This window comes from Leiobunum rupestre, chromosome 10 (genome assembly GCF_980474605.1).
Source record: "Leiobunum rupestre chromosome 10, qqLeiRupe1.1.hap1, whole genome shotgun sequence".
In the NCBI taxonomy this organism is placed as follows: Eukaryota; Metazoa; Arthropoda; class Arachnida; order Opiliones; family Sclerosomatidae; genus Leiobunum; species Leiobunum rupestre.
The window spans coordinates 23,242,527-23,258,531 of NC_143393.1; the positions used below are offsets into that span (position 1 = coordinate 23,242,527).

The window sequence follows — 16,005 nt, forward strand, 5'->3', positions numbered from 1 at the left end:
GAATTTTTTTTCTATCAAACCATTTTGGAATTTTTTTTATATCAAACCATTTTGGAATTTTTTTCTATCAAACCATTTTGGAATTTTTTTTCTATCAAACCATTTTGGAATTTTTTCTATCAAACCATTTTGGAATTTTTTTCTATCAAACCATTTTGGATTTTTTTTCTACCAAACCATTTTGGAATTTTTTCTATCAAACCATTTTGGATTTTTTTCTATCAAACCATTTTGGAATTTTTTCTATCAAACCATTTTGGAATTTTTTTCTATCAAACCATTTTGGAATTTTTTTTCTATCAAACCATTTTGGAATTTTTTTCTATCAAACCATTTTGGAATTTTTTTTCTATCAAACCATTTTGGAATTTTTTTTCTATCAAACCATTTTGGAATTTTTTTTCTAATTATCTAAAGGGGAGGGGAGACATTTTTTCCCTTCACGCCGCCGCCGCCAAAAAAAATCCACGCCGCCGGGTGTTTTTTGCCAAACGCCGCCGCCGACCGAAATTAAATCGGCGCTATGCTCTACTGCGAATGAATACGTTTCATTTTAAGAGACAATATTTGACAGAATTTTGTCCACCCGGTTTAGTGTTTGTTAAGGAAACTGGCGCTAGTTGCATTACAATGGTTCTAAATGGATACTTATTTCGTAATAGATATAATATAAACTTCTGGAAAGAATTTATTCGAATGCGATATATTTTAAGCCCTTATTTATGGAAATCGAATGTAGATGGCGCGATTCTCCCGTTTCTTAGTGGCGGATAAATTTCCGGCTGTTTTTCATTCGAATCGATTCTCTAGACAGTTTTTATTTTTTCGTCCGTTTTCGCTTGATACGAAAGTCTAATAAAAATGGTCGTCTCTCAGATCAAAACAAGACGTTGCGTTTGAGGCTGCCCCTGAGTCGCCGCAGCGAGGACCGTTCGCGGGGCAGTCCCGAGGGAGAGTCTATGGCGATGGAAATCTTCCAGCAGCCCAGCACGGGCATGACGGCCGTTTCCGAATTACACCAGCAACTGCAGCAACAGCACGCGGCCGCCGAGAGAACCAGGAGCTTGGAAATCGGGGACCACATGGCCTGGCTCCGGGACACCGAGGGCTTGATGAAGAAGATGGGCGGTTGCACGTGGCCCCCGCCCTACCAAGACCAAGTCAAGGCGGAGGTCATCAAATCCCAATCTATGGGTAAGAGTTATATCTCTCTAATAAGCGTTCGTACTATTTTGTAGTGTGTTTCCATTTTCCTAGGTATTTTGACCTTGATTTTCAATGTTTCGGGAAATATTTCAGTACTTACAAGGAGACGAGCCGAGGTGATTTTCAACGATTTGGTTTAAATTCGGGGGATAAGTAGATATTTATGTTAATTGCGATTTCCCAAAAGGAAAAGTTTCCACGGGCTTTAGTTTTGCCATGGCAACCAAAAATGTTTTTTTTATTAAAATCTTCTTTACCCTATGTAAATGAACATTGATAAATCGCATTCGATATATATTAGAAAAATGTGTAAATTAGGTAAATGCAAATATTATTTACTAAATTTTGGTTATGGAAATAAATTGGTAAATGCATTTAATTGGATAAATTTGGTTAAACTGAAGTAAAGTGGCCAAATTTAGGTAAATGCCATTAATTTGGCAAAATTTTAAATAATGTAACCCAAATGTACACACATTTACCCAATTTGCCCAAATGTACACGCATTTACCCAATTTGCCCAAATATACACGCATTTACCCAATTTGACCAAATATACACGCATTTATCCAATTTGCCCAAATATACACGCATTTACCCAATTTGCCCAAATGTAGACGCATTTACCCAATTTGCCCAAATGTAGACGCATTTACCCAATTTGCCCAAATATACACGCATTTACCCAATTTGCCCAAATGTAGACGCATTTACCCAATTTGCCCAAATATACACGCATTTACCCAATTTGCCCAAATATACACGCATTTACCCAATTTGCCCAAATATACACGCATTTACCCAATTTGCCCAAATGTACACGCATTGACCCAATTTGCCCAAATGTAGACGCATTTACCCAATTTGCCCAAATGTAGACGCATTTACCCAATTTGCCCAAATGTACACGCATTGACCCAATTTGCCCTAATGTACACGCATTTACCCAATTTGCCCAAATGTACACGCATTGACCCAATTTGCCCAAATGTAGACGCATTTACCCAATTTGCCCAAATGTAGACGCATTTACCCAATTTGCCCAAATGTAGACGCATTTACCCAATTTGCCCAAATGTAGACGCATTTACCCAATTTGCCCAAATATACACGCATTTACCCAATTTGCCCAAATGTACACGCATTGACCCAATTTGCCCAAATATACACGCATTTACCCAATTTGCCCAAATGTAGACGCATTTACCCAATTTGCCCAAATATACACGCATTTACCCAATTTGCCCAAATATACACGCATTTACCCAATTTGCCCAAATATACACGCATTTACCCAATGTGCCCAAATGTACACTCATTGACCCAATTTGCCCAAATGTACACTCTGTTTGAAAAGTCTTCGACAGCTGAAATTTTTGCTCTCTTTTTAATTCTGCTAGAAAACTATAATAGATAGTTCGATGAAACCTATTGCAACTTTTATTTATTTTCCAATATCTTTCGTTATTTATCGGTTTCGTCCGCCAAAAATTAATAGTTTGGCGGGAACCGTCGAAACTCATTTTTGACAACTGTTTAAATATTGGTTCTACGGCACTGACTCACGCGTTTTTGAATTCACAATGGTCGGTTCATATTTAGAAAGTGGAAAAATTATCCCTCTACAACCAACGGTTGAGAAGTTATCGCGTTTCCAAATTGTCGTCGAAGTTGCGTTATTTATAATCGCTTGATGCATTTTAGGTGTTTCCTAGTTTCGAGGAGAGTTTGGAAACGCTATAACTTCTCAACCGTTGGTTGTAGAGGGATAATTTTTCCACTTTCTAAATATGAATCGGCCATTGTGAATTCAAAAACGCGTGAGTCAGTGCCGTAGAACCAATATTTAAACAGTTGTCAAAAATGAGTTTTGACGGTTCCGGCCAAACTATTAATTTTTGGCGGACGAAACCGATAAATAACGAAAGATATTGGAAAATAAATAAAAGTTGCAATAGGTTTCATCGAACTATCTATTATAGTTTTCTAGCAGAATTAAAAAGAGAGCAAAAATTTCAGCTGTCGAAGACTTTTCAAACAGAGTGTACACGCATTTACCCAATTTGCCCAAATGTAGACGCATTTACCCAATTTGCCCAAATGTACACGCATTTACCCAATTAGCCCAAATGTAGACGCATTTACCCAATTTGCCCAAATGTACACGCATTTACCCAATTTGCCCAAATGTACACGCATTGACCCAATTTGCCCAAATGTACACGCATTTACCCAATTTGCCCAAATGTACACGCATTGACCCAATTTGCCCAAATGTACACGCATTTACCAAATTTCCCCAAATGTAGACGCATTTACCCAATTTGCCCAAATGTACACGCATTTACCCAATTTGCCCAAATGTACACGCATTGACCCAATTTGCCCAAATGTACACGCATTTACCGTAATTAACCTAAATTTAGGTAATGTTCATTTTTTTAATACAATTTACTTATTTTATTTTTTTTAAATTTTAAAATCTGTGATTTCTCCATGTTAATTTCCATAAGGAAAAGTAGGTTTTAAGTTATCATTTTTGGTTGCCATGGCAAAAATAGAGCCCTTCGAATCTTTTCCTTTTTGGATATTTCAAGTTACATAAAGGTCTACTTATCCCCCGAATTTCAACAAAATCGGTGAAAATCAGCTCGGGTCGTCGCCATGTTAGTGAGAATGAGTATGTTGAGATGATTTTTAGCGTTGCTTTTAATCGCCCTTTCGCCCTAAACAATTCGTTCCCTAAAGACGCGATAGAAGCACACACCGGTGACGTTTTTCCTACCCCCCTCCCCCTTCGAGCTAAGAGAAAATTAAACTATGCTAAGTTGCAGGTTAAGAAAGACCAAATATCTGGTACATTTGGTGGAAAGATACTAGCACGAATTTCCGTTAAATTGGCATCTGGAATATCGAAATTCATCTATTTTCTGTTGCATTCCTAGAGGTTCGTACGCTTGCAGGGTTGCCACACATCAGAGAAAACAGGGAAATGTCAGGGAATTTAAAATGGGCCTAAAACGTCAGGGAAAGGTCGGGTAATTTTAAGAATTTCTTTTGACACTTTTTGAAGGTAATTTTACTCTAGATCTATGAGAAATTCTATGATTATCATTTATTCCCTTGAAAGGTTGGCTAATTTTTTCAACATTGCAATAACCTTTTTACTGAAATACAAGCCCATTTAAATTGATTAACTTCCAATAAAAGTAAAATATAAAATAAACATTTTGGCCTTAAAATCAGGGAAAATGTTTTAAAATGGTCAGGGAAAACCGGGAATAATCAGGGAATTTGAATCTGAAAAATTTGTGGCATCCCTGGTGTTTTATATTAATCCATTTAAGAAATATCTATTGCGTAAATTTCAATGTGATCAAAAATTATTTAATGTAGATTATTATTTTTAAGCTTCATTATAGCTTTTTTTAGTGTTATGCTCCTAAACAATCATCAAATCGCGCGTTGATGTATGTCAACGTGGTAATCTCGACATTACCTGTTCTATACTTACCCTGGACTCGCCAAACCTTTTTTTGGTATGCCTCACTTGTAGTACTAAAAATAAATTACTACAACTGTTTTTAAATCTTGTCTATGTTAATTTGATTAACTATCACTTTGAAATTTAACGCAATGGACAATATTTTACAAAATTATATAACGCGCGCAGATATACTTGGAAGCTGAACCGTAAACAGGCCAAATTCTAAATTCCCGCCGCCGATTTACCGTAAATTCGTGCTAGTATATTTCCGCCAAATGTACTAGATAATTTAGCCTTTCTTAACCTGCAACTGAGTATACAATCCTCGCGTATCGACTCAACATAGTAATTCTCTCTAACTATAAATAAAATCATTTTTGATTAAAATCAAGAATTTAATTCGGGTACCGAAGAACATGGGACTGCGGAGATTCTTAACCTTTTAGTTTTTCGTGACACAGACGATCTATGTTTAAGAAGCTGACAAAATTTCATACAAGCGACTAAATTTATCACTGTAGGTGGTTTCTTTTCGCTTGTTCCGGGATTTCGGAGTACGATAAGAAGAGTAAGGTTAGACGTCATTTTACTCCGATTCTGTGGTGGCGAATAGTTCGAGTCGGAGTAAAAACGTTCTTCCAAAATGGCTGCCTGTGTCATTTTTAGCAGATAAATTCTGGCTAGCAGACGATCAAACCCGATTAACTCCTTTACACCTCCTTTTCAGAAGGAGTAAAAAGAGTAGCCCAAATACTCCGGAACAAGCGAATAGTTTATGGGGCGGAGTAATTCTCATCCCCGGAACAGGCGAATAAAACGTTTTAGGGTAAAAAGAGTACACTTTTAGTCCGAGAACTGGCGAAAAGAAACCACCTGGTTCCAAATTTCATTGGCTACGGATTACGTCATCGTATTTGTTTCTAAGGTCTGTAGAATGAGCTAGGTACAGCTTTACGCAATGATTTGCTTTAATTTGTGTTATATGAGGTTAGATCAAATCAAATTACTCCATTACTAAGGTCATGCCATTTCATTTTGCTTGAAAAATTAATTTGGGTTTTAATAGTTAATTTTACCACTAAAAATTGGGAAGCCCTGCTAGGTTTAGTCACCAGAGGCAACATGTTTTTAGGTACCTAAATGCATTCTTGTTTAGAATTAACGCGCGTTAGTTGCACGAAAGTAGTTTATTTTGCGTCTATGATGTAAAATGTGTTTACAAAGTTTTGCCTTAAATGAAAATGTGTTTTTCCGAAAGTGTTTCTCGCATGTTTTACACGTTTTTGTTCGGTGAACTGCGTTAAATTTTTTCAAGTGTAAAACTTTGAACCTGGAACGTTAAACTAGCTCTAAATTTGGAGTCTTAATAAGTTTTATTTGATAGGAAGGTTTGAACAGGGTTGCCACGGTACTTGGAAAACCTGTAATTCCTGGAAATGTCAGGGAATTTTAATATGATCAGGGAATTTGAATATGGTCAGGGAATTTGAATATGGTCAGGGAATTTTAATAGGGTCAGGAAATTTTAATATGATCAGGGAATTTGAATATGGTCAGGGAATTTGAATATGGTCAGGGAATTTGAATATGGTCAGGGAATTTGAATATGGGCAGGGAATTTGAATAGGGTCAGGGAATTTGAATATGGTCAGGGAATTTTAATAGGGTCAGGGAAATGTCAGGGAATTTGAACATGATCAGGGAAATGTCAGGGAATTTGAACATGATCAGGGAAATGTCATTGAATTTGAACATGATCAGGGAAATGTCAGGGAATTTGAGTATGATCAGGGAATTTGAGTATGATCAGGGAATTTGAATATGGTCAGGGAATTTGAATGTGGTCAGGGAATTTGAACAAGATCTGGTAAATGTCAGATAATTTAAATATGATCTGGGAAATGTCCGGGAATTTGAATATGATCTGGGAAATGTCCGGGAATTTGAATATGATCTGGGAAATGTCCGGGAATTTGAATATGATCTGGGAAATTTCCGGGAATTTGAATATGATCTGGGAAATGTCAGGAAATTTGAATTTGATTTGGGAAATGTCAGGCAATTTGAATATGATCAGGGAATTTTAAGTTGGTCTAAAAATCAGGAAAAAGTCGGGTAATTTTATAAGTTGGTCTAAAAATCAGGGAAAAGTCAGGAAATTTGAATATGAAGAAACTGTGGCAACCCTGTTTAAAGCACTTTTGTAATGAATTTCCACCAAGAACTGCCTTGAAAACCTGTTTGATATGCTCGAAACCTTTTCATGTTCCGGGTGTCAGTGTGTTCTTTCATTTTGACTAACTTTATTTTCTCGAACTTTTCTTCCGTTTGTTCTTGGCTGAAACTGTAACTAAAACCAAAACCAAAATGTGAATGGGCTGCGCGGGACTCGGTTGTTTTGTCTCTTTCTCTATTTTGTGTGTGGTGCTCTTCGTTCGATTGTCTGTAGCTAGTCAGTCTTCTGGCGTCGCACCCTTCAGTGAACCACAGAGAAGGAGAGCCATTGCCTACGTCGACGATGACGACGACTGGGGTGGAGGTAATTCAATTCGCCGCCTCACCCCCCGATCGCTATCTGTGACTCCCCCTTAACCCACTTAACTATGGCTTCCGCTAACTAATAACCTTCACCCAATTACTTTCCTGATAATGTATAGTCCGGTGTATTCTCGTACTGGTATTCATTTCGAGGCGTAGTTTGTTAGTAGCGTATCAACTCAAAGGTATATCGCCATAGGGGGTTCGTTTTTAAATACCCAAAGTCTTACCAGATGGCGCCAGCAATCTAAAACGTAGAAATTTTAATATTTTTCGCGCATTTCCGATAATTTAAATAGTTTCTTTATAGTTTGTGCATAAAATACCTTTGTTTTAATAAACCGGTAAGTAGCTATTCCCTTCCCACCATTATAAAAATAACATTGGCGCCATCTAGTATAAATAAAAGCATTAAAAACGAACCTCTAATGGGTTCGCTCTAAATATTGGCTTCGCTCTAAATATCTTTCCCCTGTAAGTATTTTGTAAATCGGCTTATGAACAAGAACTTTTTAGTATTATATTTTTAAACTCTGCTTTTAAATCCGAGTACAGCTGCTTTTGCTCATGGTACAATGAGGTTTTTTTCCCACGGCTATCTAAGCGTCCCATCAAGTTATGTAAAATCTGGCATGATCACGGTGAAATTTTACAGATAAACTAAATATCACCCAAGACGAAATCACGAGCTTTAAAAACATCTGAATTTTATCCAAAATCTCGTGTATTTTTATTCTTGAAAGATCGCGTCTAAGATTAGGTAGGAGCTGTCGTCAAAATCTCTCCCGCAAACATCCTCGCCTAACCCCTCTTTTGGCTGACGAGAGAATGAGCAAAAATATTATCATCCCCGCTTCGTCATGACGCCCTCTCGTGGAAGACTGGTCTAATCCAATTTAACCGTTTGTCTTTCGTTTCTTTCGCAGCCAACGCCAACAATTTGAGCAAATCTTTGCCCAACGCTTGTTCGGACTCTGATCTGTCCCGTTACCGGGCTTACCTGCACGGCAAGTCCCCGTCTCTGAGCAACGTCACCGCCGAAGGAGCTCAAGGTCGACAGAAGGACAACAGCCACTCTTCTACCACCTCCAAGTTCCTCCTCAGGGAAATGCAATCGCACACCAAACACCACGTCGGCGAAAAAGTTGCTCAGGTAGATACTATTTTTTTTCCTTTGGCCATTTTTTTATCCCCCTCCCTACCCCCCTGGGATACTCATTTCGCTCATCACTTTGGTGGTTTCCGACTCCCTGCTTCGACTATTCTTTGTGCAATTCTATTGCTTTTTTTGACGTTTCATGCCGTAGAAACGTGTGTAGTGCAAGCGGAAAGGGTTTTTTTGGGTGCAACTCCTTCGTCAGTTTCAAACGGGAGAACAAAATCTAACCATGTTGTTTCGCGCCATCTATACTGCTTTCCCAAACTACATATAAGAAAATGTAGAAAATTATTTTAAGGTACTGATATATTTATTTTTTCTTCTTAATATTATCCTAATAATAAGTTGCAACTTACATTTAGTCTACCATAATTCTTAAAAATTATTTACTATTAGTGGTCGCTAGATGGCGCTGACCTGTCCATAGAAGGAAAATGCATTATTGATCGTATTTTGAGATTTTTTTATTTATTTTTTACCCAATAGGCGCTTAAATAAATCCTCCTCCAAGGAAATCGACAAGAAGTAATATTTCCGAGAGCCAGGACCCGCGAGCTATTGTTTATATAGAGCTTGTTGAAATAATGGAAACTTTTCACCTGTAAACAGAACGTCGTGTTTTTGCCAAGCCCTAATGTCAAAAAACTACCTGGTTAAAAGGGAACGCTTGTTGCTGCCGTAAAATCGTTACTTTAATAGTTCGTGAAAATTGTCTGTACTGAAATTCAGATTACGGGAAACAGTACTGACATCAGAGCGTTATTTGAAATGACCGCTTGTCTAAAACGCTAATGTATAAGTCGATCCCACCCTGCCATTCATTGATGAACTATTACTTAGCAAAGCACTACTGGATTTTAGAGACTATTATCTGCTAAGCGAATCTAGAGAGGGTGGTAGTGTTATTATAAAATTTAATCTCCTATGACAGGAATTTACCCTAGGTGGAATGTTTAGTATATTCTTACCAACCTTGGGTGGAATCGGCGTATTGATAATCGATATTTTCATACATTGGAAACTTACGTTGATACTTCTGACAAAAAATTAAATCTCTAAATGTATTTTAAAAGTTCAAATTATGTAGATTTAAGTTTAAATTTTTAAATTTGGAATTTTAATAACTTACTTACCCGATTGCAGATGGCGCTGTGTGCTTCGACTAGATTATCGACTTTTCTTGGCGCGTCTCTCAGAAAGGGGTCGCTAAGCCTATCGCGGTGGGGAGGGAGGACCTTGCAGCAAACGGGCGATTGTGGATGGGTTGTTTTAGAATCTCCCGAGCTGCTGGCTTGTCGATAATTTAGCAGATAAAAAGAACAGAGTTTCTCCGAATTGTTACGTGCTCGGCGACCCAAAACACGCCGACAACTCGCGAACTGCAGTTGCCGGGAATAATTTATGCCCCCCCTTCCCCTCCCCTTCCCCCTCGTCAGCCCAAATGGAAATAAAACTAGCCCAAAACTATTTAAAAATATATTTTTAAAAATAGCCCATTTTATTGCCTAATATTCGAGAAACGGGGAAAATTATTGCCCCGATGAAGGTGGCGGCCGTTCTTTTTTAACGGCGCACGACGCACGCGCTGTGACATTATTAATCCACCGATTAAAAAAAAATAAAGAAGCCCAAATTGACGGCTTTTAAAATTCATTTTGCGCGTGAAAATACCTCTACATGTTATGGTCAAAAAAGCACGCTAAGAAGGCGGTGTGCCCAAGACATGTACCTGTAGTGTCGCGCGCTAAAACGTCATTTCAAAATCCGTCCATTATCACCCAAAATAATTTTAATACGTAAAAATAATATTTTCGAAAATAATTTTATTTTCGAATATTAAAAATAATTGCCATCTAATTTGCCTCGTAGTTAGGGCTGTGCGAGTACTCGAACATTATCTAGTACTCGGCCTTTTTTTAGGTCGAGTACTCGAACTCGACCTCTTCGATTACCGAGTACCAAAAAAAAATACATATTCGGGTACCCGATTACTCTCATAAGCTGTTCTCTAAACTTGTCGAGTATTTTTTTTCTATCCTCGTTGCTTCAAAGTTCAAAGAGGGATTTTTACAACTTTTTGGAGGCAATAAACGGTACCTACAAAGTTGTGTAAACTACGTGGTTCATTTAAATTACAGGAATATTTTTACTTTATACTCCTTTTAAATTTAATTTCATAATTACTTGAATAAAACCATCTCCTAATCAAGTACACGATAACCCGACTCGTTAAATATATTAAAGGATGATAAAATTAGCGAATAAGTAGATTAGTCCATTATGAAAAGGGATAATAAAGCTAAACCCTAAACAAATTTGAAGAAATTTAAAAAATTTAAAAACTTCGAATAGGTCTTCGAGCAAAGAAAAAGACGCGAAACTCGGACCAAATAGATCTTCGAGTGAAAAATTAAATTAAATAAAATAAAATTGCCAGAAATTCCAACGGTAGACCGGTTCGTCCTATTTGGGACGCGTCAGTACCATGCGGGAAATCTGGCTCGCGACTATAACACCGAAAATAGAAATTAAGCCTAAATATTAAAAATTTCAAAACGAGTTGCGTAGCAACGGAAAGCAGCCGAATAGGGGGTGAGTGGTGGAGATTAGTATATACGCAATGTTAAGTTAAAAGGAACCACTTATGGACTGCATTGTAAAGGATGATAAAATTAGCGAATAAGTAGATTAGTCCATTATGAAAAGGGATAATAAAGCTAAACCCTAAACAAATTTGAAGAAATTTAAAAACTTACTAATAGCTCGTACAATGCAGTCTATAGGTGGTTCGCTAAATATATTACCCGAGGTTTAATTAAGTTACGCGACTCGAATAAGGTAAAGTTTCGCCTTAATCAAGTACTCGATTACTCGACTCGACTTCAATATTACTCGATGAAAAAAAATTGATACTCGATAACCGACTCGACTGCCTTAAACCACTAATCGCACAGCCTTACTCATAGTTCATTAGCTTTTCTGATATATCCAGCTATCCGAGGATAAATCAGAATTTCCTACAAGCTAGTCAACTCCAATAGGCAAATCTCTTCTACTGTTGCAATCTGGCTGAAATTTTTATTAAAAATAGTCATTTTTCCCAGATGTAAAAAGATAATTTGCCAGTTTCAATAATGTAAAGGTACTTTCAAATACCACAAGTAAAACCAACTTCAATAGTTTTAACGCGCGCTTTTATTATATCGAAATTGGCCAAAATTCCCCAAAAGTCCTATAAAATCCTATAATTTTGATATTTTGCCTATTTCAAATCCCGCCACTCAGATTAATTGCTAGATCTAGCTATTGGATAAATTCCTATACAAAGTCATTCTAGTCTATGCTTTTGTTATTGTTAACATGGTTAAATAGTTTCTATTTTTTAAGTGAAAGATTTATTTCACTAAATATAGATTTAGTTAAATAAAGTGAGAAAATGAAATAGCATATATAGTCCTAAAAGTCCTACAATTGTGAAGTCCTATAAAGTCCTATAACTCTGAAAAACTAGTCCTATAAAGTCCTATAACTCAGAAAAACTAGTCCTATAAATTCCTATAATTTTGAAAAAATAGTCCTATAAAGTCCAATAATTTAAAAAAATAGTCCTATAAAGTCCTATAATTTTGAAAAAATAGTCCCATAAAGTTCAATAATTTAAAATATAGTCCTATAAAGTTCTAAAATTTAGAAAAATAGTCCTATAAAGTCCTATAATTTTGAAAAAATAGTTCTTTAAAGTCCTATAATTTTGAAAAAATAGTTCTTTAAAGTCCTATAATTTTGAAAAATAGTCCTATAAAGTTCAATAATTTAAAAAATAGTCCTATAAAGTTCAATAATTTAAAAAATAGTCCTATAAAGTCCTATAATTTAGAAAATAGTCCTATAATTTAGAAAAATAGTCCTATAAAGCCCTATATTTTTATAAATACAATCCTATTTTTTCCATAAAAAATTGAAGATTTAAGTGGAGACCGTGTACTTTTAAGAAGTAGCCCAATTGGGCGGGGAAACCGCCCCACTGGCAACTTTTTCAGTCAGCCCCGGGGCCGGATTTATATCGAAAAAGAATTGGTTCTGTGGCGCGGACCGATTCGAGAATTTGATTTGAACGGGAATTTGGGGTAAAACTCGTCGAAACTTCCGTTGGCTTTAGCCAGTGTTACACGCCGGGGGATAAAAACAGCGAGGCAGAGAATGGGAATGAGAAAAGAAGCGAGTTTTCACTTTCGCCGGCGTCTAAGCTTTAAAGGGGGCCGAGATACGTTCGCGGAATATTTGACGCGGGCTTTCCTACAACCCTTTCCAACTTTTGCCGGCGTGAAACTAGACCGATAATAAATCATTTAATGCTTTTTTTTACGATTCTGTTTGCCGCGAAATTCGGTTACTAGATTAATAAAAACTTGACTTGTTTACCAAAGCTACCCTAACAACACGTAGCGGCTAAATTATATAATATATCTTAGCAAAAAAGTGACCCATCCAGGTCACGAAAGTGGACAGTGGATTAATTAACTAACTTCCCTCAACGACAAAAAATATTTTAGGTTTGTGTTTCGAATGCCACGTAGCGGAATAGGTTGTGCAAAATCTAAACTTTGGTTTCGAAATTAACTTTCGCTAGGTTCAGAGTTACCATGGGCATGGAAGGGTAAAATTTAGACCTAAAACTAAGCTTAGGGGTGGCGGAGTGGTTAGCACTTTCGCCTCGCAGCAAGAGGAGCCGGGTTCGGGCCTGTGAAACCTTTTAAAAAAATGAAAAATTTCGAAAATTTCAAAACCGTTAAAAATACATTTAAATTGATTTAAAAAATTAAATTTAATCGAGTTTAAATGCAATTTGGTCAATTGGGGGACCCTTAAAATCCTTCAGATTCCCATGTTATTTTCAATGGAAATAATTCCAAATCATGTTGTCAAAAACGTTTTCGATTGCCATGGCAAAACGAAAGCCTGTCGCAACTTTTCCTTTGCAGGTTTTTTAAGTTACATGTATAGTTTTACATTATTAACGAATTTGAACAAAATCGGTGATTATCACCTCGGGTCGTCTCCTTGTCAGTGAAATGGGCGGATCTTAGACTATGTGGAATGTAAAATGTAACATGTATTTTAGGAAGTTGATCTTCCAGGGCGTTTTAGAATAATTTATTTGGATAGTAAATGGAATGGGGTAGGTACATTTGTTCGAATTTCAGTCGTCCGAACAGTGGAACAAATGTTCGAATTTCATTCAATTGTTCGAATTGGACAATTTGTTTGTTTCATTCGTCCGAATCGGTAGCATCACTTGTCCGAATTCTGTCGCTAAATTAGTATTTCTTATTGCTGGTTTTTTTTGGTCCGGATTTTTTTTTAGTGCAAGAATTAAAAATAAAAAACTACATTGTAAATATCGTTGTTTGTTCAAGTTGTTTTTTCTTAATTGCTGCTATAGTAAGTGGGAATTGCGTTGAATGTTGTGGATGTTTTAGGTTAGGTTAGGTTAGGTTCACGTTAATGTTACTATTTTCTTATATTAACAATATTTAAAAAAACAACCAATTCCTAATGTTCGAAAAAACGGACAAACGATTATTCGAACAAATGAAATTCGCCAGTAAAGTTAACATAAATTGAACGACTAAATCACCAACAAAGGTTGTGATAAATATTTCGGACATACGATCCTGTTTTCCAGCATTCGGACAAATGATCATTCGGACATTTGTACCACCGTTCGGACGATTGAAATTCGAACAAATTTACCCAAATCAATGTAATGAGTGAAATGTTTTTCTAGCCAAGGCTTTATGTTGAATCGGCCTTACGGGATTCTTCTCGATCATGCCAGTCTTCCAATTGTATAACTATACATTTTCCCTAATGTACCCAATGCGTAGTAATTAGTTCCTTAACCTCGAGTAATTTAAAAACCATGTTTTGTTTCGCGTAATTATTCTTTTAAACCGTGATTTTATAGACAGATTTAAGCGTCCAAAACTATTTCTATTCGCCTTATAAAACGTAATAGACTGAATGCAATCCGCCACGAACGTTATGGTGCCAAATAAAGCTGGTCTTCCCAGCGTGTCAGGTTAAACCACATTAATTCACAAACACAATTAGCGCAATTTTTTACGTATAAAAGCTACGCTTAATGGTCTTCCCACTCATTAGTTAAAACATCTTGGTGGTCATTTATTTAACTCTTAATTTTCGTCCGTACGAATCTAGAAATAAGATTCCTTTGAAGTGTAGGAAAAAAAGACTCGTGTCCGCTGCTAAAAACCAAACGGGCCGTAAATTCATTACTTTTAAATACTCTACCTCAAACCATTTTTCGCGGCGGGATAATCAATTGAGCGTATCGCCCCCTAGTGGCGACTAAATTAATTAACCCTTCTGTTATGCGAGAATTTGTGTTTGCTCCGAATACTTTTTCGCCTTTTACTTAATTTAACTCCAATTGGGACCTTACCTTTCCGGCGATTAGATTTGCGGGAGGGGGTTCGAATCTTTTATGGATCACTAGGTCCTCTCGTGACGAAGCCGTACAACGAGGATTTTCCGCGCTTACAAAACTTCAGTTTAATGCTACGTCAAGGACGCGGGAAAATACCTTGTTGAGGTCGATTACGGCCAACTTTGATTAGGCGCTACTACCTTGGAAGTTGGCTGTGGATCGATATACGTTCGACCGTTGGTCCACTTTTTTCTTGTAAATTACTACCGATATTAAAGAAAGAGGCTGTTAGTGAAGTAACCGCGTGGTACGTAAGTGCGTGGGTAAACGAAACACTTCGTTGAACCTTGACCTTTTCCCTAACTTTATATTTATGTGGCGTATTGGCACATTGACCATTTTTCTTTGTTGGTTGTTTCTACGCGTCTAACATTTGCTCCCGCTCAATTTCCGTTGCCCTATTATTGTACGGTGCAGGGTCGTTATTTCGCGAGGCGTAAAATGACATTTTAAAGACGTATCATTCTACTAAATTATTTAACCTTAATCTCCGATATTGGAGGATATTTCTCGGTTGTTGAATTATAAATTAATGAAAATTAATTTAGTATATAAAATATTTTACCTTTTTATCCCCTTTTATAGTTTATAAACTAAATTTATAATTTTCTTTGAACTGCGTGATTAGTTTAATTCGTATTAAATTACGCGTGTTAAAATATTGCTATTCTGGTCTTGCCTATTTTTGATCTACTGCGCCTGTAGAAGTGTTCCAGCCGCATTACGCGAGTGCCCTGCGGGTGGTTTATTTTAGGCGAAGAAACCACGTTGCATCACTAATAAACTAATGCTTTAAAATATTATAATTAGATAAAATTAGACTATAGTAACTTTTGCGGAGTTTCCACCAGATCCTTAGAATACCAAAAAGTCAGAATTTGGCTTCAAGGTCTCGAAACCATGGTAACCACCCTAAAATCGAAATTTTGGTCCTAAACTATAAATTAATAGTTTTATAAATTCGAGTTTAAAATATTTTTTAAATTTTCTGTTAAAGGACCGATTACGAAATGGTCGAAGCTGTGATGTATCGGTACATAAAAATTAATTAATTTGAATAATTATTAATTAGAATCAGTATTATAAATCAGTAGTATAAATAAT

General features: G+C 36.6%; 1 protein-coding gene across 5 annotated transcripts in view; it reads left to right on the forward strand.

Moving 5' to 3' along the window:
- Nucleotides 1-16,005, forward strand: part of sei (potassium voltage-gated channel seizure) — a 203,455-nt gene that overhangs the window by 100,385 nt on the left and 87,065 nt on the right. For 4 of the 5 annotated variants that reach the window (XM_090160405.1, XM_090160400.1, XM_090160401.1 and 1 more), the window contains exons 4-6: nucleotides 877-1,194; nucleotides 7,143-7,232; nucleotides 8,158-8,384. In XM_090160405.1, coding sequence (XP_090016531.1) covers nucleotides 877-1,194; nucleotides 7,143-7,232; nucleotides 8,158-8,384 — 635 coding nt within the window. The remainder of the gene's footprint in view (nucleotides 1-876; nucleotides 1,195-7,142; nucleotides 7,233-8,157; nucleotides 8,385-16,005) is intronic. The other variant, XM_090160403.1, reaches the window with a different exon arrangement.